The sequence below is a fragment of the Rhinatrema bivittatum genome, chromosome 17 (assembly GCF_901001135.1).
Source record: "Rhinatrema bivittatum chromosome 17, aRhiBiv1.1, whole genome shotgun sequence".
Taxonomy (NCBI): domain Eukaryota; kingdom Metazoa; phylum Chordata; class Amphibia; order Gymnophiona; family Rhinatrematidae; genus Rhinatrema; species Rhinatrema bivittatum.
In genome coordinates, this window is record NC_042631.1 from 18,910,149 (window position 1) to 18,922,286 (window position 12,138).

General features: G+C 39.5%; 1 protein-coding gene across 8 annotated transcripts in view; it reads right to left on the reverse strand.

Moving 5' to 3' along the window:
* Positions 1–2,617: 2,617 nt before the first annotated feature.
* Positions 2,618–12,138, reverse strand: part of TEAD1 (TEA domain transcription factor 1) — a 216,623-nt gene continuing 207,102 nt past the window's right edge. For all 8 annotated transcript variants that reach the window (XM_029582126.1, XM_029582129.1, XM_029582123.1 and 5 more), the window contains 3 exons: positions 8,117–8,257; positions 5,193–5,345; positions 2,618–3,499 (listed from right to left, as the gene is read on the reverse strand). In XM_029582126.1, the coding sequence (XP_029437986.1) occupies positions 3,386–3,499; positions 5,193–5,345; positions 8,117–8,257 (408 nt within the window). In that variant the 3' untranslated portion in view covers positions 2,618–3,385. The remainder of the gene's footprint in view (positions 3,500–5,192; positions 5,346–8,116; positions 8,258–12,138) is intronic.

Consider the following 12,138-nt stretch of genomic DNA (forward strand, 5'->3'; position numbering starts at 1 on the left):
TATGCAAACATTTGCCCCCACTCTTCACATTCCAAAATAATGACATATCAATGGATATTGTGACAGATGCAGTGTACCAGATTATATTAAACATGTACCTAGTTTGTAAATTTAAAGTTACAACATATACGTTTCAAATAATTATTTTGCCACTACACGAACACAAAGAAAAAATACCAAAAATCACAATCTGACAATTAAATGATAGATTTAAAAAGTTGTTTTGATGTTATAACACCAAGTGCTTAAGAGAAAGAGCGCTCTTAGGGCTGCTGCAATGTAGTGCTTTTGTGGGATTGGTTGTTAGCGTTAAAAATCTTCATTCGAGGACCCAATGGCAACCATGTGAATTGGTGGATGTCAAACTGTAAAGTTCACAAAGCATAAGCAGCAGAGAGGTTAACCAGCCTTAATCTGCCTTCATGGATTTTCTGGCAATTAAAAGCCTTAGGTTAGTATAGCCATATACTGTTGGTCTGATGGTCAATATCCACAGGATATTAGGCCAAAACAGCTGGATATGCTTATCTTGCCTCCCTTCTATAATTATCCATATGATAAAGAATTAAATACATGTGATCCATAGCAGTGGCACCCAATTTAGTGTACTACAAGTAGAAATGCACCTCTCAGGAAAAACAGCTGCTCTACCGGGACTGTTACTGAGTAAGACAAATACTAGAAGAGCAACATGTTCAAAACGAGAGACAATATATTGAATAATATGTAACAGCAGCAACATTTTTCAAAGTATGCAAGAGAAGCAAGGCTATTTTTCCTCAGATTAATACAGCAAAGTCCTTCCGCAACTTTCTCTACAGCACATTTCAATCTGCTTTTAAAGGCATGACCTGTAACCACTGAAGACAACTCATCTTGCAGTTTAAAAGCAGACAGACTAGATTTGAAACTGCTAGAGTGAGAAAGTTGAAGGTGAAGGGAAGGAGGTGCAAACCTCTCTCCTGGAAAGAATACCAGTCGAGACACGAATCGTAAATGAAACGAAGGAGAATGCTCTTTGGGTCACAGGGGGCTACACTGTTCCTAATTTTCCCCATCCTTTTCTGGCCTGTGGGTGCTTTATTAAAAACGGGATGAACATTTCTGAACCTCATTCACTCTTTGGAATCGGAACACAAAGTTAAAATACTACACAGTGACAACTTTAAACGAGTAAAAGGCGAATAAAACTGTAACATCCTGGGGGCCAAGCAGCCGGAAATATTGGAGTATACAGAAAAATGACTGCTCTAGGAAGGAAGTGTGACAGGGTGAGGTGACAGAAGTGGAAATAAGTGACTAGATAAAGCACAACTTGTTAATAAAGCAGAGTGTGCATGGCATTCTGGAAGCAATTACCATTGGCTTTTAACAACATCATCGAAGGACATGTGTGCCCATCGGTAAGAAGCAATAACTTGGTCTTACTGATCTTTTTCAGTAGACGTTTTGACATATGTCAAAGTATGAACAAGATGGTAAGACCACAGCAGTTACCTGTGCCATCTTTACCACCTTTATCAGTGCTTGAAGAAAATATAGGCCGATTTTAATTGCCACTTCTGTAAAACAAAACAAAAAAAGTGACTAAGCCATGAACGGGTTCATTTTGTAATAGTCCGCATAAATTTGCCAGCAAACACACGGATAAGTGGCACCAATTTTCAAAACAAACTTACACGTGGAAACTCGCTTTGAGAGTTATCCCACCAAAAGCTACCCAAGGAAAAGTTACATATGCTAATCCGTGCACAGTAAAGGTTCAGGAAGTTTAACATATATGCTTTCGAAAACCCAGAAAGTGTGCGTGTGAAGTCTAAATGCCTGCTCCATCCCCAACTCCACCCCTGGGAAATACCTCCGTTTAGTCCGAGTAAACTTATGTGCACACACATGCCACACGCCGCATAAGTTTACCCGTGTAAACAATTTTATAACAAACCAGCTGCGGGTTTACCCACAGAAATGGCTTTGAAAATTATCCTTGAAATGTTTAACACGCCCCCTGAGAATATGAGTCATGTTATCTCAGAGCCTGGGCACTTGAAACCATGTCTGTCAACGCATCTTCCCAAGTTATCACCAATGCTGCCTACAGGTGTGTTAGGTGTTGATCTTTAAAGCTCTGTAGTCAATATTATAACTTGGCAATAGTTGGGATGGACAGATGTCTCTATCCTGGGCAGTCTAAATGAAAAGGAAGATTATCACATAAACCACTGCTTAGGGTTGCGAAAAGCTGCAGGTCTTCTGTAAACCTGTGGGTGATGCAGAATTAACCCCCTAGGCTGGAATACTATGGACCAGCTCAAAAAAGGCTGAAATGCCACAATGCTCGCACCAATTCACAATAAAAACAAACACACACCTCCTCTTCCGTTACAGCACCGATTACATTTCCAGCTGGTTTTAAGCTAATTAAGGCTGGTAAACTTCCACAAACATCCCATCAGCCACGTGGCTAGCCTGCAGGGTATTGGCAAGGCCTCATTAATTGCAACTGGTTTTCCTCTCTGTAGTGTTAGAAATGGATTTCAGTGCTGGACATTTTCTATTCTGCTCCACAGAAAATGCTACTTGTCCATATAAAATATGAGCACATGAAAGACAACAAGCATTAAAAGTCTAAACTTTTAGTATTTGCCTAGTTATTGCTGAAGTCAGCCATCTTTTTCTCTACATATCTTAGTACAGTACAGCTGCTTAAATACACAAGATGTATGAAGCACAAGGGGCAGTACCTGGTTAAAAATAGTTTAACAGAGTAAAAAGGGTTAGCTTAAGTGTTTAAGGAAAATAAAACTCTGAAATTGGTTTTGCTGTAGGACCTTTCCATTTCCGTCCAGCATATTGAGCTATTTAACATTTGGTTTCAAACAGGAAAAAAAAAAAAGTTTCATTAAAGGAAAATAACTTAGTAAATAACATTTGTATTTTTCTACCCAGCTTCAGAGAGAACATTTCTAAAAGGCATGTAAAAGTCTGTGGACAGAATTAGTGTTGAGAAAAATGCCGTAGGCTGAATTATTCCCACATATTTGTGCTGTGCAGGAGTTTTACAGAATTGAGGACCTATTTGAAATGGGCACCCACAGCAAGCTTGAAGCTTGTTAGTCAGTTTGTTTTTTTTTTCTGTAGACCGACTTGTATATGCGAATTTCAAGGACAACTAATTTTAGAAAAAAAAATAAATCTTTACAACTGTAACAGAATTTCACAGCTACAATTCATATATAAACATTAAAAAGACTTCACCGAGACAGGGTTTAAAAAAACAAAACGTGGGTGAAAAGGTGGGCCAGAGGCACTGCCACTTTTGAGTTGAGGTTTACAGTCCGTTTCAATAATGAAATCCTTAGCGTGTCTATACATGTGTAATCGCTGCTCATTCCTTTACAAGCCTGTAAATGTGATGCTGTGCTCCGTGTTCACTGTTTGAAACTTCAAATACACACGCCATGCAGAGGAGGGTTTCCTGTGTATCTCTGTTTGTTACCACCTTTGGAAAGAAAGGGACACATTTAGCAATACTGATGATAAGGATTATAATAATAATAAATTAAAAAAAAAAAAAAAAGGTATCTATCAAAGGCTAGGCAGGTACAAAAAGGAAAGAGAAGTGAAACAAGCAGGAGACTGAGAAAGCCATGGCCTGCAATTGCAGTTAAGTGTTTATAAGTTCTCGTGGAAACACAGGCACTCAAGAGAGCTGGGTCTCTCTGGTAGGTTACAAGCTCAGTAAAATCTAGAGGTCCTAGGGGAAACACAGGTGCTCACATAGCTAGGATCTATCTGGCAGGGGAACTAGGAGACACAATGTTTGGTCGCAATAGTATCGATGGCTATTCAGATTCCCACCAAGGAAGAAAGGAGTGCTGGGTGTCAGCTCAATAGGGGGGGTCTTGTATGCTCTTATAACCAAGCAGGTAGAATACCAAAGAGGAAACAACAAAATCTATCCTGGATGGTAATCTGCTTTGAAGTGCCTGAAAGGCAGATTATATAATTAAGTAAATACATAAATAAGTGATATCTGATACACGGTCACAGTCCACAGTTGGCAGCTGGCTTATATGCTTAGCAGGGTAGCCAGGAATAAACGGGTACACAGGACTGGACAGGAATAACCGGGCATATTGGATGGATCAATTGGTCTTTTTCCTGCCATCATGTACCCCCTGTTTGTGTACTGGGGCCTCGCCTGATGGCTCAAAGGCAGTGCTGTGTGTTGCCAAGAAGGAAAAATGGGTTTGCTTTCCAAACCTGGCTTCTGCCTCTTGGGGCCAGCAACGGCCAGGTATGCTGGGGGCAGGCATTCACAGCAACCTCCACGCTCCTCCTCCTCCTCCTTCCACCAGGTGGGAAAGGGCCCTAGCCACTACTCAACAGTGACATCTACTGGCCAGAGCGCAGCTGGACTGAGTTTTGACATGAGCTAACACAAAAATCTGTGGCCCTTGGCCAAGGATAGTTACATAGTCATTGTGACGGTGGTGTTATATTTGGGGGAGGGGAAAGAAGGAAGTTAAAGAGTATTGGGATTTTCTTCCTGGTAGTTGCAAATTAATAAGGTTCACAGTGTCTCAGCTCCAGTAGGAGCTGGCTCTCAAGAAGTATGAAGACTAAAGGGGCAGGATGAATATTGCTGGACAAAGAATTATTTTAAAAAATTACTGTTTTATAGAAATAGTGTAATGGCATGAGTATCAGTATTTTTTTTTTTTTAATTTCTGTTCTACTTTTCCATTCTTTGTTTGTTTTGCATCACTTCATTCCCAGGTGCCATCAAGTTTTTGAAATTCACTCTACCACAGTTGAAGTAGTATCTTTATCTGTTAATTTTGTAGGCATAATTGCCTGGCACTAATTTTCATTCAGCAAGTTTTCCCCCTAGGGTGGGGGCCAGGCCTCCTTCCAGGGCAGCTGTGTACAGCATCAACCCAAATCATGTTGCAGCCATCCCTGCCAAAAGCCGGCCCAGTTCTTTCCAAGGAAGAGTCGGGGGCCACCATTTAATCCAACTCAGTAGGCAAGAGCTCCGCAAATGCGTTTGAATACATTTCTGATTCATTTTATTGTTTGTTTGTTTTTTTTAGCAGTCTGCAGCACGATAGCAGTATACAGGACTTGATAAAAGAAAAAGTGTGCCCCAACATTTACTAGATCAAAGACAAATAAATAGTAAGCCTTACCAACAAGATTGTAAAATTTTCCAATACACTGTTCATCATATATTTCTCTGGTAAGTGTTTAAGCTTGTGAATGAAGTTGATCATATATTCACACATAGGAGAGCGGTTTATTCTGTACACAAATCGGCCATTTTCAAACCTTGCATATTCCGTCTAAATGCAAAATAAATAAATGTTTGTTCTTTGTTCACAAAGGCATTTATTAAACACACCAATACATAAAAAACACCACAGTTAATATTCTTTTCCTTCTGCAGGTGCTTTTTTTTTTTCTTTACACCCAGGTCTTATTTTAAATCATTCTGAATTTTTTTTTTTTTTTTTTTAAATTCTTAAGATAGTTTGAACTTGCCCAGATTTCCATGCCGATCTACTATAACCTGTGCCTATGGCAGCAAAATTGAGGAGGTGGCAAAGTTCTGAGAGTTGCAAAACTGTTTCAGTGGGCCCGGGTCACAGCACCCTCATCGCCCGCCCTGTTAAGATACAATATATATTCGTCCCATTGAGAGAAGCAGAGTTCCACATCCCTGGCAGCGCCGGGCGGTTCTTGGCTGCATCAGCCCACCTGCTGCCCTCACTGCCCCCCAAGCCATATCCAACCCTTTACACTAGGAAGGCAGGGAGATGGAACCTACAAGCAAAAACCTAACTCCGCCACCGAGTTCTAGGCTATCGCACTGTGATCACCTGCACTGTTCCAACAGAAATACTATAACATGTCGCTTTCGTAATTATTATGCACGAAGAAGGAATTACTACTGCCTGTTAGTACCCCGACTGGAGAAGTGACAGGTGGGAGGATTTTAATCGATGCTCTGCCCAAAGGGTAATATTTACTGCTGCTGTAAAATAAAAATGTATTGGTCTTGAGGTGTCTTTCATGATTCTAAATGAAGCAGGAGACAGGAACATTTTAATCATTTAAATCAAGGACCGTACATTTCCAGGAGAAAGACTTCCTCCATCCAATCCAATGCCTTGCAATCAAAACTGAAAGGTCTGAACCTTATTGCACTCAGAGCAAATCTTCCATTTTGTGTCCAGGTTAAAATTCTCAATAAATCAGGTCTGATTAGTTTTATAGTTTACGATAATCAGTGAAGTTGGTTATATTTTATTTTTCAAGACAAATGCATTCCATGTTGTAAAACTCATGGAAGTTTTTTCTTGGTTGCTTTTTTTTTTTGGAAGTCAAATTGACATCACCCTAGACACAATGGGCTGGATTTTAAGATGCATGAGCAACCCGGCGCGCACAAATGTTCGCCCGATTTTATAACATGTGCACACACTTGTGAACCTTGCGTGCGCTGAACCCTAGGGGAGCCCCAATGGCTTTCCCTGTTCCCTCCTAGGCCGCTCCCTTCCCCTACCTAAGCCACCCCCCGACCTCTGTTAAATAAGTTGCGCCTGCCTTCGGGCGTGCGTAGGTTGCGCACTTCGGCCGAGTGCCGGCGCGCGATCCCCTCAGCACGGCCACTGCGCCGGAGGCCTCGGTCCCACCCTATCCCCGCCCCTTTTTTCCAAGCCCCGGGACATACGCGCATCCCGGGGCCTATGCAAAATAGGCTCAGCGCGCGCAGGAACGGGTATTCGCGGTTACGCGCATAGCCCTTTTAAAATCCGCCCCAATATGTTCAGGATGCCCATAACTACCACTTTCTGATATATAGAAATTAAAAAAAACACCAAAAAAAACCTTCAAACATAGGTAAGTTGAACTCTAGATGGCAAGTTAAAACAGCTTCAAAAATAAAAATGTTGCAGCGTCTCAGCTACAAATTACTCTAATCAGGGTCTGCTATACTTAATCTCTCAGCCTGGTGTATGTTTTGTGCTTGGATATCCACATCAAACATTCAAAAGCTATTCCTGCACATATTTGGTTAAAGCACCGAGCAGATCTGTATATTCTGTGAATCGAGCCTGGTTGAGGGTTGCGGGAACCATGTTTGGAAAATCCTGCTCTAGCTGATCAGAAAAGCCAACTAGTGTTTTCAGGAGCTTGGGTTCAATAGAATTATTATTATTTTTTTTTTTTAAATATCTTTTTCTTTTTAAAATGACATATCCCTGGAAACCGTCTGTACAGCACAACTGTCTTCCCCTTCCAATATGCTTGCTTTCTGGTCTTAGGTTATTTACTTTCTAGGAGAAGTGTGGAACTATTAATTATGCAATTCAGATAAAAATGTATCTTGTGCTTTTATATCATTTTGTTTTACCTGAAGAAGGGAGCACAGCTCCTGAAAGTTAGTTAAGAAAAGCATTCAGTTAGTCCAATATGCAGGTATCGCCTTACTACTATTTTTAATTTTTAATTTATTTTTACTTCTGTGTTCATTTCTCCAGGAATTGTAGCTCACGATGCCCGTTCTTTATCAAAGCAACACGCGACACATTTACTGGTGATCGTTTTAGCCAAAGGTAAGATGCTGTATTTATAGTAGATGCCATCTTGAGATTCCAAAATCCTATCCAAGATTCAGACACTTCTTGGGCTTTCAAAAGAATCCTTGTAGCCAGATTAGGTATTCTCATTTTTCTTTTTCAGTATTTGCAATGAGAAGAAAACCCAATTTTTTTGTGTTATACACCTTCTTTTTGGACACATTTCTTCAAGTGCAAATGAAGTTAGCTAAAAGTACCGTGCAGTGCCAAAGAATATAGGATAGGTTTTTTTTTTCACAGCAATGTCGTAACAAAATAATATGAACTAGCCCAAACCAAGGATAGCCCCTCCTAAGACTGACATGAAGAAAACCTACTAGAGAAATTGCAAAGGCATTTGAAACAGGGAGAAAAAAAAAATAGAACGATGCACAGAACAGTGGAAGACCGCACTTATACACCCTGTCTTAGGAAAGAGTGCACAAATGCAGAACGTGACAGCCAAATCCCCTTTGTTTTTGTTTTCATACCTCTACTTTTTCTACTACTTGCTTTCCAAATGAGCAGACTTTGGTGGAGCAGGTGATTGTCATGTTCTCTGAGCTCTCATACTGACTGGTTACGCCATAAAAGGCTCCTGCGTCATCTTGAATGTTGCAGTTCAGATCCGCCTACACGAAAGGGAACAGCAGGTGGCAGAAGTTAGTCTCCCAGCAGTGATCACCACCTACTGAAAATTCTGACAAAAAGGATAACACGGGAAAAGAAACATCCAATCCTGTGTCTGAACTCTGTGCCAGACAGGAAAACACCTTGGTGAAAGGTGCATTTTATTTCCTCCCCAACAGCTCAGACATCTTACAAACAACGAACACGGACAACTTCTACCGTGCCTGTGACAGAAATATCACAAATGCCTTTGGAGATCAGATTACAGAGAGACCCCAAAACATTCAAGAGAAGTCTAAAGACATGGCTTTTTAAACAAGCCTTTTATAAAGAGACCGGAGAATAGAAAATACACTGGAATAAACAGAAGAGCACCGGCACACAGCACTATTCTCATAAATGTGCATTACAATATTTTAACAAATTGAGTACACAATAAATGCAATAATATAACACAGTAAATGTGATTTTTTTAACCTGTAAAAGTACCTTCTAGGTACACCTGGCCAGAACCTACATCACTAAACATTTGTACTTATTTTTATGATTTAATGTAACCGAAATGTAATGGCACCTGTTAGAATGTACTATAGTACACTTACTCCAAACTTATGTGCCTACATGTAAACCGTTGCGATGGTATATAACTTAGCGACGGTATAGAAAAGACTTTAAATAAATAAATAAATAAATCAAGGTGTCTTATATTTATGTTAAATCCTACTTTAGTCAGTCAGTGATTTAACACACATAGAATACACCTTGGGCTCAAATGAAACATTTGGAGTGGCTGCATCATGTTAATGTCTCGGAAGCGTATTCCAGAAAACCATGAATCAGCTAGACCGATCAGCAAGTGCTGTGCTATCCGGCAAACAAAGCTGCAAAATGTGACCGGTGCTGAAAGGCAAAAGGTCTGGACTTCCTTGCGCACTGTAGCATTCTTTTAGTTAATTGGGCTCTGAGGTCTCTATTCTTAAAAAAAAAAAAAATATATATATATATAACTGTAATGGAAACCTTTTAATGTATAAAAAGCCAAATATCTAAAGATCTTGCCTGTGGCATTATTCTCATACTGCACAGAGATATTTAGGCTGGCTCGGAGGACATTAGGCTCTTGACTCATTGAGATTTATTCCTATGAATAATTTTTTTTTTTTCAATCTACAGATTTGGCAAACTAATGGCTGAGGAGGTAATTTTCATAAGGTTTTACGTCTGTAAATGGGCTTTTGAAAACTGCTGGTTTTGCGAGCGCATCACATTTAAAAATGTACTCCATAGGGCTGAATTTTCAAAAGGTTTTACTTGTGTAATTGGGCTTTTGAAAATTGCTAAGATGCACGCTACTTTTATACGTGCAACCCCTTTGAAAATACACTCCTTTGTCTTTTACTGGCTGCTGTGTGCCAATGTGTGTTGCCGTGTGCTCTGTTTTTCCCCAAACATTCTTATGTTAACAGTGAGTGAATGCATCACTGAAAATGGATTTGCGGCCATATTTCTATCGCTAGAGTGTTGTAGGAGGTCAGCAAAGCAACACAGTCACATAAATTGCTAAAGAAAAACAAACAGAAAGAAAAGAAATGTTAAACAATCAATTTCCATCACAGCTGGCATTGCAATTGCTTCTCAGTAGGAAGAATAGTAAATACAAATCATTTAGCCGCGTTGTCACTGTTTTATAAGAATTCCTTAAACATTCTATTGTGCTGTTCCAGGTGATAATTTTGTGGCTCACATGCGTAACGCACTGTACAAAAGTGGTCATTACCATACCAAATGATCATTTTATTAAAGAATGATCTCTCTGGGTTTTGTGTTCACAAAAATATGCAATCTGCCTTCAAAGGAAGACAGTATACTTTTGTCTTGCTGAATTAAATCAATGAAAAGGGTTTTTTTTTTGAGAGACAATAATGAATTCTATAATACTCTACACATTCTGTTTGGGGAATTATTAGCACCACAAAGATTTTCTTAGCTGATTATCATCTTATAAGACCTGGCAGACAGAGTGAGTTAAGCGATTTTTCCCCTATAGTAATAGGACAGAGAAAGTCAGTTACAGCCTCCCTCCCTTCAAAGTCTCATGGAGGCTCTCTTAGGACTACTCTGACTGTAAAACAGCTTTAAGCCCATCTATGGACTGTACTGAGGGATGTGTGTCGTTCCTTGTATCTTCTGCTTGAACACTATAAACATGAGACTGGTATCATAGCCTTTTTTTGGAAACATGATGGCAGATAAAGGCCACACGGCCTATCTAGTCTGCCCAGCACTACCTATCCTCGTCCCACTCCAGTAACCAAAGGAAACAGCCACAAGCTGCACCGCTTTGTTACTGCTTTTTCAGGTATCTCTGACAATAGATTTAAGGGTAAAAGAAGTGCCATGTGCCTAACTATAAAACAAACAGGTATGAAACTATGAAAAAATAAAAAAGCACCAAGCCACACAACGACTGAACCTTTTACACTCTCAAGATCAAAGTAGTTCCTTTCCATGGTTCCTGTGATCATACGACACTAAGATGCAATGCTCGATTCCTCTATATTTATTTATTTGCATTAGATATCTCAGGCAACAAAGCAAGGTATGAACACAAAATATACATAAAAAATACAAATAAATAGCATAAAGCCACACATCTCAGAATAACCAAGCCCCTATAACATCCCATGACCAGATGTAGTTGGGCCAGGCATGTGCTTACCAAACACTTGATCAGATAGCCATGCCTGGACTGAGCACCATTATTACCCAAAGGTAATAATGGTGCTCAGGGATGATGACAAAATAGCAGAAATCAAATTATTTGCCTTGGTCTTTAACAGAGAAGGATGCTACGGGGACACACACACCAAAAACATTCTGTGATGGCAATAATTCTAAGCAACTAAAGAAAATCTCTGTGATGATGAAAGATATAACAGATCAAACTAAAACAAGGATAAACCACCAGGACCAAATGGATTCACTCTGAAGTTCTGAAAAAAAAACTCAAACATGAAATTAGAAACCTACTATTAGTAATCTGTAACTTATTTAAAACAGCCCCAGTTCCTGTAGACTGGACAACACCGATTTTTAAAAAGATAATGGTACACAAAGAAATTCAAACGTGATCTAAAAACGTGGTTATTTCAAAATGGCTATAACCTAACTTAAAATCACCTGAACACAGAGCAGTGTGTTCAGGTGTTTAATGGCAATGCCATTAAGAACCTGTCCTCTGTTCCAAATACCTTATCCCAAGTACGTGTCAGTCTTTAATGTGTATGCTGTTTGACCTCATTAAAGTCAATGTAATTGTCCATGTATAGTATGTACGTTATGTCGAAAACCGTTGTGATCTTTATTTGGAACGACGGTACATAAAATGGCTAAATAAATAAATGTTTAATATACCGATTTTCAAAAACACTTTTCAAAACTGTGTACAATACAAACTGTGATCTGGAAAACTACAGACTGATGAGCCTGATGTCGGTGCTAGGCAAATGGTAGCGGCTATTCTTAAAAATTAAATTTCTGGCCATATAGACATGGCTCAACGGGGAAAGTCAACATGGTTTTAGCAAAGGAAAGTCTTGCCTTACAAATATTAGATTTTTTTTGAAGGTGTAAAACATATAAAGATAAGCTACTAGATATAGTGTATTTGGACTATCAGAAGGCATTTAACAAAGTCCCCCACAAGAGATTCCTCAAGAAATTATAAAGTCATAAGACAGGAGACAGTGTCCTATTGTGAATTGGTAACTGGTTAAAGCAGAGAAACCAGAGAGCAGAACTAAATGGAGAAAGGTCATTAATGGAATACCACAGGGATCTGTATGAAGACTGGTGCTGTTTAATAAATTCATAAATGATCGAG